The sequence below is a fragment of the Chenopodium quinoa genome, unplaced genomic scaffold (assembly GCF_001683475.1).
Source record: "Chenopodium quinoa cultivar QQ74 unplaced genomic scaffold, ASM168347v1, whole genome shotgun sequence".
Taxonomy (NCBI): Eukaryota; Viridiplantae; Streptophyta; class Magnoliopsida; order Caryophyllales; family Amaranthaceae; genus Chenopodium; species Chenopodium quinoa.
This window is the reverse complement of record NW_018745684.1, coordinates 1,090,448-1,108,006: the sequence shown is the minus strand read 5'-3', so window position 1 is coordinate 1,108,006 and position 17,559 is coordinate 1,090,448. Positions and strand designations below refer to the sequence as shown.

The following is a 17,559-nucleotide window of genomic DNA, read 5'->3' as shown; positions in this document are numbered from 1 at the left end:
TCTGATTGGTGTTCTTCATTGTAAGAAACTTTAGTCGATTTTTAAATGTGGTCAATGTACTACTGCTTGGTCCCCTATCTAAAGGGTAATTCTCTGTTTCTCATTGTGAGAAACAAGTTTTGTTTCTCATGGGGTATGTGTCAAGATATGAGGCTCCCACCCAAGACACATACGCGGTCCCCACCAGTGAAAAACATCACATTATTTTCCAAAATGCCATTATGAGAAACAAAAGTGTTTCTCATAATGAGGAATTGGGGCTCCCTCCTATGTAAATAGTCATTGCAAAGACGTCAGTTGTACATCATGATCTTCCTCTTATACAACTATATATTCTCTTGAGCCATTTTTACGTGTAATAAATCAATCTACAATTTCACAATTATAGAGATTAAAAATCAGCCAGTTTTGACCCTTGAAATATAATCGAGCTTAAATTATTTTAGATTAACAAATAACAGTAATCAAGTGGGAAAGAAATTTGAGATAAAGTATATATATATAGGAAATGGACCATATCATAAACGTAAGGAAAAACTACACTTCATTTAATTATTGTTTAATTTAAAGCAAGAGCTAGTACAACAGACTAACTAGAAAGTAAGAGCACTGCTATAGGATAATTAATTGAGATAATCTCTAATTAATCAGTGCATATTACCACCCTGATTGACAAGTATATATATTTTGACGTACTAATTATATGAAAGGATTACAAATGGAAGTAACTAAAATGAAGTTCCAAGAACTTAATTATGTTGCTAACATAGTACGTGAGAGGTACATAACTGTAAAATTGTAGTTTTACGTTGAAACAAAGTGGTGGTGGTCTGGTGGATTAATATGTGTTGCATTTAAGGGCACTTGACGGTAACCCCGTGGTAGAGGATGTCGTTCCAGGAGGGGCAAGTGACGGTAGCACTGGGAACACATTTAGAGTTGGCTATACAACATTGACTGCATATCCTCACACACATCCTTGTCCTTCCGACGTAAGCAGGGGAAGCTTGACACCTCTTAAAGCACTCCGTTGGGCAGAACCCTAACATATTCCAAACATACATTGACCATGTTAACTTCGTTATGTTAATTGAATACGTTAACAATAAAGTTATATAGTCATAGATATGCAAGATTAAATAATAGATCCAAAATTACAAACAATTCGAATCAATTTTTTATACTTCTTTTGAAATAGTATTAGAAGTCAAATTATGTTCTCTAAATTACCTAAATATGTTTCAACATGACATATATAATTAAATTCAATTTAAAGAGTTTGTAATGTTACATACCGTGGTTGTAAGGAGTTGCCGGGGGAGGAGTGTAAGTTGGGGGAGTAGAGGTAGTTGGAGGAGAGGATGGAGTTTGTTGTGGGGGGGAGGTGGCGGTCGGGGGAGTGGCAATAGTTGGGGGAGTTGCGGTGGTCGGAGGAGTAGCTGGAGTGTAGGTCGGTGGGGTAGCGGTTGTCGGGGGAGTGGCAGTAGTTGGGGGAGTAGCTGGAGTGTAGGTCGGTGGGGTAACGGTGGTTGGGGGAGTGGCAGTGGTTGGGGGAGTTGTTGTGGTAGGGGGAGTAGCTGGAGTGTAGGTCGGTGGGGTAGCGGTGGTTGGGGGGGTGGTGGGGGGAGTGGAAGTGGTTGGGGGAGTTGCGGTTGTTGGGGGAGTGGTTGGAGTGTAGGTTGGGGGGGTGGCGGTAGTTGGGGGGGTGGCAGGGGTTGAGGGAGTTGTGGGAGGTGTGGCAGAAGTTGGTGGGGTGGCGGGGATTGGGGGCGTTGTGGGAGGAGTGGTTGGAGTGTAGGTTGGGGGAGTGGCGGTAGTTGGGGGAGTGGTTGGAGCCGTTGGTGGGGTGGAGACTGGTGGAGTTGCGGGAGTTGGAAGAGTGGTGGTTGGTGGAGTGGCAGGAGTTGGGGGAGTGGTAGGAGCCATTGGTGGGGTGTAGACTGGGGGAGAAGTGTGAACCTCAGGCGGTGGACAATTAGCGTACACCTGCATGCAAAAATTTATAGATTTGAGAGAAAAAAAATATATGTACATCAATTCAAGGTAGCTAAGAAAACTAAGCTAGGATACCTTATTTGTGTATATGCATAAGAAGAGAAATTTATGAATGTAACATAAATTGTTATGCACATCATTTTAAGTGAATAGTATTGTTCTTTGAATTCAATGACTGTATAATTGGTACATGAGTACAAATGTATGTTTCGCACTACTATAACCCAACATGAACAGTTGGTTTGCCCATATTATCGATCACTTTCATTACACAAATATGATGCATGCATTATTGTATTATACACTTTATTTAAGTATATGAAGTATAAAAGGTATGCCTAGATTATATATAATAGAAAGATGAGCATATCAAAAAAGTTTGTTGTGACCTGCCTACAATAGGTGAGTAGTAATTTCAAAAAAAAAATAAAAAAAAATAAATAAATAGAATTGTAGTGTATGTTATTTATGCATTATGAGAAATAAAATTATGCATTAATAGAGTACCTGGGTGGATACGAGAAGGAAACAAGCGAACAAAAAGGAAGTTTTCAAAGCCATTGCAATTGGCAATTTAAATGGCTAAGAAAAACTAATTAGAAGGAATGAAGAAGCTTGATTGGTAAAGGCTAAGGATTTGGAATTGAGATATGTAAGAATGTAAAGGAGTGAGCTATTTATAGAGAGTGAACATTGAATAAATTAAACCGATCTTTCACGTACAGTTGTGCATTAATGAAGGGAAATTTTCTTTCTAATTTTACTTAAAAGATTAATTAAGGGAACCAAGTCGTAAGTTTCATTCATTAAGTATTGAAGCTCAAGTCAACCCTTCCTTGGCTTCCACAATATTATGGGAGAAATTTCTCCCATGCATCATGCATCGCGATGGCTCGTAATCTGATTTTAATTACTAGCAGTTTGATTAATTACTTTAGGATACATTTACTTTAGGCGAACAACTAATAGCCCTTGATACAAAATTCGAAATAGATTAGGCGTGTTGATCCATATAACCTCAACTAGAAAGAACTTGACATAATATAGTTATGTCATTGAATCAATTAAAATCAAGTTGAAATTTTCTAAAAATCTAACTAATGAGGATAAAAGTGTGAACATTATTACGTTACTGGCATACATACATACCTACTATAATTTATAAGTATCAAAACTAATTCAACTTACTTGCACTCTAGGTAAATTTTTCTTGTTTTGGATGTTTTGGTCTTAATTAAAGTACGGTTTCTTGTGAAGATTCAACCGATATAAATCTTTTGCTCTTATACTAATCTTTTAAACATAACGTTACTATTTTACATTGTTCATGCACATTATTTGATCTTTTGTGATGAAGTATATTAAATTACATTTTAACTGCATTGTAAATATTTAGTGATATATCATATCAGAATGCATGCATCATGCATGTGACAGGGTACAGGTAACACTCTAACAAGTATTCAAACTAAAGGAAAGTCGAAATCCATCCACGGAAGTGACGGAAATAGTCAAAAGGGTGATTATTGTTAAATCTCAATGCATGCTTTAAATCTAGCTAGTTAACTTGTATTGTGTATTTGTTTTAATATTTGTAATTTAAACCCACTCACATCCGTCATAACAGGATCATGTTAAGGGTGCGTGCGGCATTAAAGACAATCATTAAATTCAGTTCTCTTGGATTTCATGCGATGCGATCGATCTTGCACCGAATAAAAGGCTCATTTCCACGTGGCTACAAACTAGGTTATGTTACAACTTACAACTTACTTGATAGCTTACCTGGCCTTAAGCATAATTAGCAGCTACTCCTTCCGTTCTTATTTGTGAATTGCTTGGGTCGAATCTTCTATGACTACAACTAAAGATACTCTTTTTTCTAAGGTTTTAAGTTTGGACCGATATTGAAATTGAGTTCCGTTCGTTTAAAATCTTTTGTGAGAGAAAAGAATGTCAAAGCTTAACCAATCAAAAGAAACGAAGGGTATAACTTAATCAGATTCATTTCTTGAAATATAAGCTAAAGTTTTAAAAAATTACAAGACAATTTGTTTTCATCGGTTTGTCGCACATCGCTAAGATGAGCTGGTTATAGTCCATTTTACGGTATAGTGGCCATGACTATATAGTTATAAGTCTTATAACTTATAAATATCATCAACTTGTCCACCTTTCTATTTTTTTTTGTTTTTTATTTTTTTGGAATCATGGACTATACATACATTAATTCAATTAATTCTTAAGATGATAGTTTTGTACTTCTAGAAGGGAAAAAAAAAATCAAGTCACATTGATCAAGCAAGAAAGAAAGTTTCAAGAGCTAGTTAGCTTATTGTAGTTCTTTGTTGAACCCTCTTTATTAGTTTGTAATTTTGGTTGATTAACCTTATGTCAAAAAAATAAAGAAAACAAAAAAACAAAAAACCAAAAAAAATTATACCAAGAAAGGGTGTATATGTATCACTTTTTCGGTTGTTGTTTTAGGTTATTTGATTGTTATGTTATCATTTTAACTTTTGAAAAGCTTGTAGATGTCGGAGCTAAGATTAGTTGTCATCTAAAAGCCGATAAATAATGCTAGCTATTAAAGTTACATAATCTTGATAATATGAGTGTTTGTTAATATTAATTATCTATAGTTTGAGAATCGACCCAAACACCATAGCTACTCGTGCTATCAATTGTTAATTTTCCTTGGTAAATTGGATGATTGAGGCATTTATGCAAACTAAACAATTAAACTACTAGTAGTTGGTGTAACACTGGTAAATTCCTTGTAAATGGAAGGTAGATCTAGGTTACCATTTCTCATGCTGCGACTCTCACATGGCTTTGCAATAAACAAATGCAATTGCAATATTACCGGAGTATAATCAGGTATGTTTGCAATTCCAAAGCTTATCAGTTCAAGAATGCTGCTGAAAAGCAAAATGAATTTTAAGAAAAATTGGGGTGAGAGAGGCTCGAACTCTCGACCTCAGGATCACTCAGAAGCTATGAGACCTACGCGCTAGCCAACTGCGCCACCACCCCTTCTGTTAATTTGTAATGGGTTATCAATCCAAACTTAATGTCTAATCTTGTACGAAGTATGTATTGTGTTACGGAGTACATAATCTTGTACTTATACCGTATGAAATATGAACAATAAATATTAAAAAAAAAAAAATTGTACATACATATTTCATATACGAAGTACTTTTACTTCGTATTATACTACGTATAACAAATCGGAAAAGTAAGGTCTTTAAATTTTGAATAAAATTTCACTAGTTCGTTGCTGAGCCACACCAAACATTTTCGTTACTTATTTGTGAAATTGCGGTCAAAATTATGACTTACTTAGATATTCTTTGTTGACATATAATTTGTGAAATTGAGCTTAAATTATGTTAGGTTAACAATAATCATCATGTAGAATTGGACCATACCATAAACGTATTTAAGGAAAGACTACTTCACTTGATGTGGATCTCTTAAGATTCTCACAAGGCTCGTAAGGTATAATAACATTGGATATTCGGATTTCAACAAGAACTAAAGAAATTACACATACTCTAATTCTTGCAAGAATAGAGAGTCTCTTCCTAGTCGCAACTAGAAGATAATCACGTGTCGCAACTAGTGATGTTTTTTATTAACAATCAAACGAGCAACGCTCAAAGGGTTAATAATTCCCAAAACAAATCTCTCATCATTCATTAAAAATCACTATTGATATGCACCCATATTTATAGGGTGAAAAATCGTAATAAGATAGGAAACTAATAATTATATCCTAAAATAAAATAGAATATTAAGAATCTCAATCCTAATATATCTCCTAATTATATTTATAACCAACTACTAAATCTCTAGGAAAAATCCTTTCAAGTGAAAGGTAAAAACCCATAGGCAAAATCCTAATAATTAATAATAACTAAAAGATAGTATAGACTTTTTAAAAACTCCATGAATTTTCAAGAAAACCCATATTGGACTATTGCTTCTGCATCATCACTGCATACCATTATTGTTTAATTTAATGCAAGGGCTAGTACAACAGTCTAATTTAACAAGTAACAACACTATGGCTATAGGATAACTAATTGAGATAATCTCCAATTAATTATCAGTGCATATTACAACCCTAATTGATACAATTGAGAATACTTTGACGTAGTAAGGATTACAAATAGAAGTACCTAAAATAAAGTTCAAGAGCTTAATATGTTATGCTAACATAGTACGGAGTGCATCATAATTTTAGACTTGTAGTTTTATGATAAAACAAGTGGTAATGGATGAAATTATGTTGAACTTAAGGGCACTTGACGGTAACATTGTGGTAGACGATGTCGTTCCAGGATGGGCAAGTGACGGCAGGACCGGGAACACATTTAGAGTTGGCTATACAACATTGACTGCATATCCTCACACACATCCTTGTCCTTCCAACGTAAGCGGGTGATGCTTCACACCTCTTCATGCACTCCGTCGGGCAAAACCCTAGCATGTTCCACACATACATAAGTCACATAACCACATTACCTTATGTAAATTAGTCGAATACCCTAACAATAAAGTTATATATATTAATATAATATAGTCATAACATATCACTTTTGAAACATTAATTAGAAGCCAAATTATGTTCTCCGTACAAATTAAAAATAAGTGTATTTCAATATGAGATAGAGATATATAATCAAATTCGATTAAAGAGTTTTTAAATAACACTACAAGATCGAATATTTCCTTTTATTTAACAATTATTATATCTTTTAGTATCGATTGCATTCACTACAAAAAATCCTCCCAATGAATGACAATTCTATACAAGATTCACTGTTACCAAAGCATTAGGTTGTGTTTTTGTATTTGCTTGGGTTGCCTCAATAATTGATACGAATACTAGCTACATCCAATTGTGATGATTATTGTAGCAATTATAATCACTATAAATGTTGAATCCAACATCCATATAAATTGCATATATGATAGTAGGCATGTAAGTTTATAAAAGATTCAAACATGCAAACCCAATTAAATTCTAATATTAGATGTTTTACCACGACATTAAATAATGTCATATTTTAAGCTCAATGTTCCAAACAAAATTTCAAAATATAGATTATTACAATATAGAAAAGGCTTTTTGTATCAATTTTTAGGTTTGATATCGCAATTGTAAAAAATGGTGAATATAATTTTTGTCATATCAAATTTATATGGGGTTACTATGGTGATTGTAAATAATACGATTTTCAATACTATTTTACGAATATAAGTTGCATATTGTTGTAGTAGATGTATAATTACTACAGAAAAATCGCTACGAAAAGACAATTTTTTTTGTAATGGTAACAAACCATGATTGTAAGGTACGGAAGGAATTTCCGGGGTGGGTGGGCAGGTTGAAGGAGGTGGAAAGGGAGATTGTGGTGGAGTGTAAGTTGAGGGAGTAGCAGTAGTCGGGGGAGTGACAGGAATTTGTGGTGGGGGGGATGTGGTAGTTGGGGGAACAACAGGAATTGTAGTGGTTAGGGGAGTGGTTGGAGTTGGGGGACTTGTGGTAGTTGGAGGAGTGACTAGAATTGAGCAAGGAGGAGTGGACATTGGGGGATTGGAAGTGGTTGAAGGAGTTATAGTTGTTGGCAGAATAGATGGAGACGAGGAAGGAGAGGTGGTCATTAGGGGAGTTGTAGTGGTTGGAGGAATGGGTGGAGTCGAAGAGGGAAGGGTGGACATTGGGGGAGTTACAATGGTTGGGGGAGTCGCGGTGGTTGGTGGAATGGGAGGAGTCGATGACGGAGGGGTGGACATTGGGGGAGAAGTAGTGGTTGGGGGAGTTGCAGTGGTCGGAGGAATGGATGGAGTCGAGGAGGGTGGGGTAGACATTGGGGGAGTGGCTGGAGTCGAGCAAGGAGGATTGGACATTGGGGGAGTTGTAGGAGGAGCTAGCAATTGGAGTGGAAATCGAGGGAGTAGCGGTGGATGGAACTGGGGGAGTTGTGGCGGAGTATAGATTGGGGTAGTGGCAATAGTTGGGGGGGTGGTTGGAGTTGAAGGAGTTGTGGGAGGAGTGTAGGCTGGGGGAGTTGCGGTGGTTGGAGGAATGGATGGAGTTGAGGAGGGTGGGGTGGACATTGGGGGAGTTGTGGTTGTTGGGGGATCGGAGTGGCTGGAGTTGAGCATGGAGGATTGGACATTAAGGGAGTTGAAGGAGGAGCAATTGGAGTGAAAATAGGGGGAGTAGCAGTGGATGGAGCAGTGCCTAGGGGAGTTGTGGGTGGAGTATAGACCGGGGGAGTGACAGTAGTTGGGGGGGGGGGTGGCTAGAGTTGGAGGAGTTGTGGGAGGAGTATAGAATGGGGGAGTGGCAGTAGTTGGGGGAATGCTCGGGGGTATTGGTGGGTTACATGTGGAAATTGGTGGAGTTGCGGAAGGTGGAAGAGTGGCAGTTGATGGAGTTACGGGAGGTGAAAGAGTGGCAGTTGGTGGAGTAGTGGGAGTTGTGGGAGTGGTTGGAGCTATTGGTGGTGTACAAGTGGACATTGGTGGATTTGCAGGAGGTGGAAGAGTGGCGATTGGTGGAGTGGCAAGAGTTGGGGTTGTGGTTGGAGATATTTAAAGGGTGTAAACTGGGAGAGTGGTGTTATCTTCTGATGGAGGACAATTAGCGTACACCTGCGTGTAGAAAATTATAAATTTAAAAAAAACATATGAACTTATTCATGTTAGCTAAGAAATAAGACACCTCATTATTTATGTTTATTTAGGTTTATATGCATGAGATTGCATGAGAAAAAAAAAAATTAAGGCATGTGATATGAACAAAAATACTTATGCACTTCATTTTAAGGCAACAATGTTAGTTACTCTTTAAATTTAGTGTCAATATATATTTGTCACTTCAGAACAAATATGTGTTTCGCAATACTATAACCAAACATGCATGCACAATTAGATTGCCCCTATTCATTTTTATCACTTTCATTGCGTAAATATGATATATGCGCTAGTGTATAATACACCTTAGGATATATGATATGGGGTATATAAAATATATGCCTAGACTACATTCTACATAGAAAGATGGAAAAAGTTTTCAATGTTCTTTTATTGCGTATTATGAGAAGTTAAAGTGTATATTTTTTAAAGGTAAGAAAAATAAGCTTTTATCACGAGCGGTATGGGGTGTTTGGCTATTGGCTTTTTGCCTAATTTTTGGCTTTTGGCTTTTTAGTTTAGTCAAACAGCTAAAAGATATGTTTGGTAGTTGACTTTTTTGTTGGCTTTTAAGCTGGCTTTTCCGTCAAAAGCTAATAGGAGTAACTTTTTCTATTGGCTTGTTGGCTCACTTTATTACTAATACACAGCTAACAACCATTAATAATTTTACCAAACACTTTTGTAAACAGCCAGATCAAACAACTAACTTAAAAAGTCAATCCATACAGCTAATACTTTCAGCTAGCCAAACAAGCCAAGCAAACAAGCTAACAGCCAACAGCCAACCGCCGATTGCCAAACAACCCCAATATAATTAAAATGCTTATGTATTGAACATTATTATAGAAAACAATACCTTGGTTGATACGAGAAGGAAGCATATGAACAAAGAGGAAGTTTTCAAAGCCATTGTAATTGGCAATTCAAATGGCTAAGAAAAACTAATAAGAAAGAAGAAGCTAGACAGGTAAAGGCTAAGCTAAGGGTTTGGAATTGAGATATGTAAGAGTGTAGAGGAGTGAGCTATATTTATAGTGAGTGAAAATTATTGAATAAGTCGATCGATCTTTCACATACAGTAGTTGTTATGCATTACTAATGGAAGGAACCAAGTCTTTAGTTCTCAACATTAGACGTACTTAATTATGTTCAATGTGTTAGTTTTGGTGAAATCTGATTGATTGCATGCATTTTATCCAAGTAATGAAGCTCAAGTCAACCCTTCCTTGGCTTCAACAATAATATTATGGGAATAAATTCTCCCATGCATGCATGCATGCATCGTTCGCTACCTGATTTGATTAATTACTTTAGGCATGGCCTTGAGCTCAATCAAGGAGAAACAATATTAGGTTATATAGGTTTACATTTGAACATATAATTTTATTTTTTTGACGAGATTGATCTGAACACGTGTTTCTACAAGAGTAGGCAAAGAAAAATTTGTAGTAAAGTTAGAATTCGCTTTTATAAGTCTTACTCCATATTAAACAGAGGTGTGACTATAAATGTTAACAACAGCAATGATTCGGTGTAACAAATTCTATAAATTTAGGCTCTTAATTTATAGATATACACTGTTTTTATTAACAAAATTTACTTTACAAAATTATTGTTCAACAAGTTTTCTTGTTACATAAAGTGGAAAAATGTGAAAATATATATAAAACAAACTATCAAATTTTGGAGCCCTTTCATTCAAACGCCCTGTACTATCACTTGCCTTGCACAAACTCATAAGTCATAACCGCCCATGATATTAAACAATATTAGTTATAAAACAAAATAAAATACCAAAGATCGCAAGGCCCCCTTGGAGAAGGCTGCAGAGGACAGCTATTCAAGAGACGAGAGTATTAATTGTTTTACAGAATTACAATTGTTATTTGATTCAATTTTCATTGTATTAATTGTTTCTGATCTCTTTTGTAGATGTCGTATGACTTCTTATTAATGAATTGATCTTCTAAAAAAAAAACCAACTTTGCAACCCCCTATGGAATTTTATTCACATTGCTATGGCTCACATGAAATATGATATTTTTATTTTCCACTGAATATGCGCAAGCTAAGGACTCTTTAATTTTACATTATTATTACTACAAAAATTCAAAACATGTAGCTTTACTTTCAAAAGGTCCATATGCATGCATGATTTATAGTTATTATTCACTTAAAATTCGCTTAACTCAACATTTGTCAAAACATTTAGCATAATAATGCAACAACTAATCTTTTGTCTAATATTATAACCTTTTATATACACATGCAGGCACATGCTTATGAGTCACGAAGAAACTTGAAGAGCATATAGTCGATGTAGATAGAATACCTGTTCAACAACAATAGCAAGAGATCGAGACTGATTAAGAAGGTACCCTCAATTGAATTATGTATTTATGTGGAAAGAGTAACATCCACTACTTCTATATCGTAATACTATTCCTCCGTTTTTTTTTAATACAACAAGTTAACTTCACGAATTTTGAAAGGTTTAGGTTAAATTTGTTGATATAATATTCAATCAGTATTTTTAAGTGATACTATAACACACTAGCATCCGCACAAAGTTTTAAAAGAAATATATAGAGTATTGACATGATGGTTTAAAACCCAAATATATCCAGATGCATAATAGATTTAAAAGCAATTACAGTATTTAGAAGTCCCCATAAACTCATAAATCGATGAACACTTGTACATTCCTTTCATGCACAAGGAAAGACAACAAATGTGGTTTAGAAATTAGAAATCTTTTGCCCTTGATAATAATATACCCTGCATTTGATGATGGTCAACCTTTCCTATCCTAAATGTAAGGCTTCTCATGTGCCCATGGACTAAGGACTACGGCATAAGTTAGACTGCTGCCACCTCTCTCTCTCTCTCTCTCTCTTTCCAGAGAAAAAATGAAAAAAAAAATAATCTCACATGACAGTAATACTACCCAGCATATATGGTACCTGCAGATCTAAGGGAATCGTCGAAAAGAGCCGAAAATCAAGGTAAAAAAAATACAGTATAAGAAAAAAGCTGGTAGCAGCAGCATACCAGTAAAATGAGCAACATTTGGATTAAAACAATAATTACATCACTGTTTTATACATCTTACACGATCAAATAGGAGTAATAAAAATTGATAACGGGATGAAGAAATTGCAGTGTATAATGAAGTGGAATTTCAACATCAATTTCTGTAAGGCGATAACCTGCAGTCCTGCACATTATGTACAGTTTCCGAGCCCCTTCTTTACTTGGCTAGCCAGCGGCAACTACATTTTGCAGCAGTGCCTCCAAGTCACTCAATCTGTAAGTATGGGACACGTAATATTCATGAGTGTCGAAGAAACTTGTAACACACTTGATTTAATTAAATTTCATATACACACCCTACCTTACAGAACTCAAGTCAGGGTAAGTTGCAATTGCATCTGTAAAATCCTGCAATGGGGGTCATCATTGAGTACAAAGTTAAACCATTTTATTGTACTTGTAGTTAAACAGAAAGACTGATATTCTCCTGTAAGCTCATATCAGTCAGCTAATCAGAACAGAAAAATTAAGCTTTTAACTAATATGAGGATTCCATATTAATTACTTTTAACTAAAGCAATTAACTGACCTGGGTAGATGTGGATGTTGTATAGGTTATTACACAGGGCATTCCAGCCTTTGTTGCAGCCTGAAAGTAAAGGTAGGTTTATCCTAAGTTAAACTCTTGCGTACCACAGTCAGCAGTGAAAATTTAAGAGCTCTAACATTCTAATGTATAGACTACAAAATTTTCAAAATGCTTAATAGAGCCAGAAAATATTGAATGCTGAGAAACAGCATATCAAGTTCTTTACATTCACGCACAAACTGCAGTCTAGATACATTTGAACAGCCAGATGTATATAAAAACAGAGTGATGCAATTGTCACTCTTTCCTAAGATTAATTGATCTACTATCCAGATTACAAATAATTTGCAATTTTGAACTCCTTTTAAGGAAAGCATATTAAGACTGGTCAGCTTGCAAAAAAATCAGCTTTCAAGCAAATAATAGTAAAACCATGTATAGCTCTTAGAGTCTATTGATCTCTATTTGTATTATTTAAAGTAATGTTAATTTTCATTGCATTGCTGAGGAAATTTTGGTTAACAGTAAATATCCATAGCTAAATTGTAATTTTGAATATTAAGAGCATTGAGCATGACTTCTATACTTGTAATTCCAAGCTCCATCCAATAGCTTCCAGTTATTTCACCATAATTTTACTCATATTTTATTCTCCCCTGTCTAGGCTATTATGGATCAGGACTTCTTAAATCCAGTAAAATTTACAAAAATTTAAAAAGAAGAGGCATGGATTTCATGGGCACCAACCTGTCAAATTGTCAAACAGGAAGTGTCAAATTCACAGAAATCTCCAGGTTTCTAATATTTGTTTGTTTTTAATAGTAATGTGGTGTACCTTGAGGCCAATGACACTATCTTCCACTACCAAACAGTCGTCCGCTGACACACCTAACTTCTGCAACATTTAGGACCCAAAGATATCATATTATTGCTTGAACCGCTGATGAAAAAAGCTACGAAGCATGCAACGAATGTAAGTGTGCTAAATTGATCTACCTTAGCAGCAGCAAGATAAATTGATGGATCAGGTTTCTTTTCTTTGACATCATCACCTGCAATACAGAAAACTGAAATATCAGACCCTAAGGGTGTAGAGATTTAACACGACTGCCAGTTTTTAACCCTACAGCTCAAAATCATCAGTTTGTAATCTGATCTCGATATTAAAAGATGTGACACATTCAACAAACCTGCAAGAAAGCAATCAAGACCATGGAAACGATCCTGTGAAAAGAGAAAGGTAAGTTAAGCAGATTGGACAGAAATTGAGAGCTTCTTTTACAAATGAGAGAATGAGCTTACTAGTCCTATTAGACTCTCAAGAGTGAGTACAACTGAACTTTTGGTTGCAGCAGAGCACACAGCTAGCTTCTTACCCTGCAAACATGAAGCCAAATGGCCCAGCACATCCATGAAGACACAATTGCATAGTCATTCCAAGAAAAAAAGGCATTATGCCGTAAGAAAATAAATAAATCAGATTCATCTAGTGGACTAGTGGTAAGGACTGGCAACATGATTTAAGTCACAATTCAAGAAATGCAATACACCAATGTATATGAATTGCTGTATTAGTAGAGTATTTTAGAATTTTAACTTACAGCAGCCTTAGCTTCATCCATCAATCTCAAAACTCCAGGTCTCGGTTGCACCTGATAAAAAATAGTACTTTTATTTGAGGGAAATAAACTAGTCTTCAATAAAATGGAGAACAAAGAAAGCACAGAAAATTATTTTTAAAAAGAAAGACTTACAGAACCAGACTTGATGATTTCTTGGTACCTTTCTGTTTTCCAATCCTACAAAACTATAAGCAGAATCAGCAAGGCTCCCTGGTCTTAGTAGTCCTAATCAGTAAAATCCAAACAGGTCAACATGATAATACGAGTACATGATATTGAATTGATATTGATGACCTAATATACCAGCTAGTAATTGAGAAAATCACTGTACTAAAAGGAGCAACACTATTAGATAATACAGGAACCTGAATGACATCTATCAATTTTGATCTATCTGTATCATTTTCTGGAGGTGTCTCAAAAATCGTAGAAGTTGGCCATCCGTGCTCCTTGAAGTACCTTGCAGTTGATTTCTGAACAATCAGTGAAGCAACATGAAAACAACTTACTGTCCTACACCACAGGCAGGACAACATACACCTTCTTATGAATGAACATTTACTCATCATACTGGTTGACCATAACAACTAAAAACAAGATTAAAAAAAAAAAAAAAGACTGTATAAAGTATAGGGAGCATGCTTAGATATAATCATACACACTAACAGAACATACATAATAATTTAAAAAAGAGACAACTAAAATAAAGGCAGAAATTATTATGTAGTTCAGCATCGAGAAACAGCACTAAAAATACTAGCTATTAGCAGCTATATTAATCACCTTCCACAATTTTTCAATTCACTTAGCTAGCAATCTGTCAAATAAAACTTTCAACTTAAAGCTCTTCTCTTGCCATCATCTTTCATTCGAAATCCAATAAAAACAGCAAGTATCAAAATGCAAAATAATACTGAATTTCACAAAAAAGAGAAAATCTAATATGATTTGTTCAAAGATGAAGATACTAAACAGAAGTCAAAATCCCCAAATTTTGCAATATAATGTTATTGCCTTTACCTCAACCAAAACATAAAATTTTCTACAAGAATTAGTCACACTAACATTAATGTTAAAAGTATTATAAAACTTCCAAATTTGCATTGCAACAACCAACATTAAGGTTTCGAACAAAGAGAAGCGCCATCAAAAATTATGCTATGAAATTGAAGGAATTCCACAATAGCTGAATGGATATGGTATAAATCCTACAAAGAGGAATAATGGTCCTAGGCCCTACCTCTAAATTCAAACCATACTAAATACAATTTTTCCTATGATCTCCGTCCGAGTTTAGTTGTTGCATTACTACTTTACTAGAACACGATTTTAATTCCAAACCGAGGGAGTATGTACCTATACTTATACAGCTAGACTATCATTGATCAGTTGTATAAGTTCAATAACTATGGCCATTCCTCTAAAGCCTAAACAATATCTAATACTTTTTTCTACTATCTAATTCTTAATTTAGTTGTCACATTACTAATTCAATTTGCGCTATCAACCCGATTATTAATTCCGAACAAAAGGGACATTTACCCGCACAATCAGTAGAATAATTTCAACAATCAGTCAATTGCACAGATTATAATTGGAAAATGAAAATGAAATAGGAATTTACCAACGCATCTTAGGTTTACCACCACCAATTTGATTCTGAAGAACGTCATAAAACTCGATATCCCAATCAAGAGGTCCATCCAAAGAAGAAGAAGGGCAACGAACATTGAAGAAAGCGAAAGCATCATTATAAGCTTGACGATGCAAATCCTCAGACTCTAAAATTACACCATCGCAATCAAAAATCAATGCTACCATAGAATTTGCAGATGCTCTAACAACTGATGATGATGTTGAAATGGTGCGGTTTTTAGGGTTGCTAGGGCGAAGTGGAAGAGAGAGTCGGAAGCCATTAGAGCGAGAGATGAATGCGGCGGAGGAGAGCGGTGGCGAGGAGAGAAGAAGACGGTGGTGGTGGGAGTTTGGAAGTGTGTGGAGTTGGGCCGCCATTGAAGATGAAGCGCTGAATGCCATCCTAATCCGTTTTTTCAATTGCACACCCAAAATGGAGGGAGTGTATTGGATAAGGTTTATTACGGAGTACTCCGTATTTTTTTTGTTGCCGCCGATTATTTTGCCCTTTTCACTTCCAGTACCGACTGTTTTAACCATCCAACCTCTTGTAGGAAAGATAAACTATCTAAGCCAATTAACAACTATATTATAATATATAAAAATAAATGTATATATTACAAATCACAAAGACTAATAAAAAAGGAAAAAAATAGTGAATTGCTAAACATCGCCTACAAATTACCAACTAAAGCCCACACATTTCCATTGAATTGACAATATTGCCCTTGACCTAAAAAAAACACTCTCTCATCACCCCAACAAAAAAAATATGTGCCACTTTCATTCTACGTTTTTAAAAAAAAAAAATCAAAATTCGGCAATGTCGAGACGGCAAGGCAAGGAATTGGCGGCGGCGGCGGAGGGAAGGAGGTCTCACGGTGACAAGGTTGATTTTTTTCCGTTTTAAAAAAAAAAAAAAAAAAAAACGCCGTGGCAAGGTGGGGCGCATGGGGAGGACGCCACGGCGGTGGTGGTGGCGCCAGAATCAAACGCCGGAACCACGGCCATGGCGTCTGGATCTGGCGCCGTCACCACAGGAATGGCGTCCTGGCCAGGCACCGCCACCAGCGGTCTAGCGGTCTAGCGTCCTAGCCAGGCGCCGCCACCCATGGCTTGGCGTCCCAGCCATGCGCCCCCTTTTTTTTTTGTTTTTTTTTTTGGAAATCAGTTTTTTTTTTTTTTTTTTTTTGAAAATAAGATTTTTTTTTTCGAAAATCGTTTTTTTTTTTGTTTTTTGTTTTTTTAAGTAATTTTGTTTGAGTTTTCGTTTTTTTATGGTTTTTTTTTTTTTGAAAATCATTTTTTTTTTTTTGGAAAATCATAATTTTTTTTTTATGTTTTTTGTTTTTTTAAGTAATTTTCTTTGGGTTTTTGTTTTTTTATGGTTTTGTTTTTGAAAATCAGTTTTTTTTTATGTTGTTTAATTTTTTTGAAAATCATAATTTTTTTTTTTGTTTTTTGTTTTTTGTTTTTTTGAGTATTTTTCTTTGGGTTTTTGTTTTTTTATGGTTTTTTTTTTAAAATCAGTTTTTTTTATTTTGTTTATTTTTTTGAAAATCATAATTTTTTATGACTTGTTACTACCAAACAAAAACCAGAAGTAATTGCAACTTGTTTAGCCCAATCAATCGCTTGTTGAGCATCTTTGAAGGACCATCATGTACAAATATCCCACTGTAATCATTTCCGTCTCCACCGTAATCCTGCATAAATTAGATATTATATTTAAATACATATAATTATGTAAAGCGTAAATTAACACAAAATTAAAAACATAATATAACAGTATTCATACACATACAAAATTCAAACATAATCATTTATAAAAGTATTCATACACATACAAAATTAAAACGTAATTATGTGTAAAAGTATTCATACACAAATAAAATTAAAACATAATTAATTTTTTTTGTAAATTATTAACACAAATCTAATTTCCACATACAAAATTATAAATTATTA

The 17,559-nt window shown here is 35.1% G+C and overlaps 3 protein-coding genes and 1 non-coding gene across 4 annotated transcripts; 1 reads left to right on the top strand and 3 right to left on the bottom strand.

Annotated features, from left to right (window-relative positions):
* Positions 1-498: 498 nt before the first annotated feature.
* On the bottom strand, positions 499-2,666 carry LOC110718114 (gibberellin-regulated protein 14-like). Its single transcript, XM_021896913.1, has 3 exons — positions 2,503-2,666; positions 1,296-1,986; positions 499-1,042 (listed from the first exon to the last, which is right to left on the bottom strand). The coding sequence occupies exons 1-3, from the start codon at positions 2,554-2,556 to the stop codon at positions 855-857; spliced, it is 933 nt and encodes a 310-aa protein (XP_021752605.1). The 5' UTR covers positions 2,557-2,666; the 3' UTR covers positions 499-854.
* A 2,280-nt stretch (positions 2,667-4,946) lies between these two features.
* Positions 4,947-5,031, bottom strand: TRNAM-CAU. Its single transcript is given in 2 exon segments — positions 4,947-4,982; positions 4,994-5,031. It is a non-coding gene; the product is annotated as a tRNA-Met (tRNA).
* Positions 5,032-6,277: 1,246 nt separating this feature from the next.
* LOC110717492 (glycine-rich cell wall structural protein 1-like) lies at positions 6,278-8,005 on the top strand. Its single transcript, XM_021896205.1, has 2 exons — positions 6,278-6,353; positions 7,509-8,005. Exons 1-2 carry the CDS (start codon positions 6,278-6,280, stop codon positions 8,003-8,005), a joined length of 573 nt encoding a protein of 190 aa, XP_021751897.1.
* A 3,729-nt stretch (positions 8,006-11,734) lies between these two features.
* On the bottom strand, positions 11,735-16,352 carry LOC110717662 (haloacid dehalogenase-like hydrolase domain-containing protein At4g39970). Its single transcript, XM_021896419.1, has 11 exons — positions 15,581-16,352; positions 14,322-14,415; positions 14,089-14,133; positions 13,936-13,986; positions 13,637-13,711; positions 13,525-13,558; positions 13,331-13,386; positions 13,170-13,229; positions 12,335-12,394; positions 12,107-12,153; positions 11,735-12,019 (listed from the first exon to the last, which is right to left on the bottom strand). The coding sequence occupies exons 1-11, from the start codon at positions 16,129-16,131 to the stop codon at positions 11,971-11,973; spliced, it is 1,122 nt and encodes a 373-aa protein (XP_021752111.1). The 5' UTR covers positions 16,132-16,352; the 3' UTR covers positions 11,735-11,970.
* Between the last annotated feature and the right edge of the window lie 1,207 nt (positions 16,353-17,559).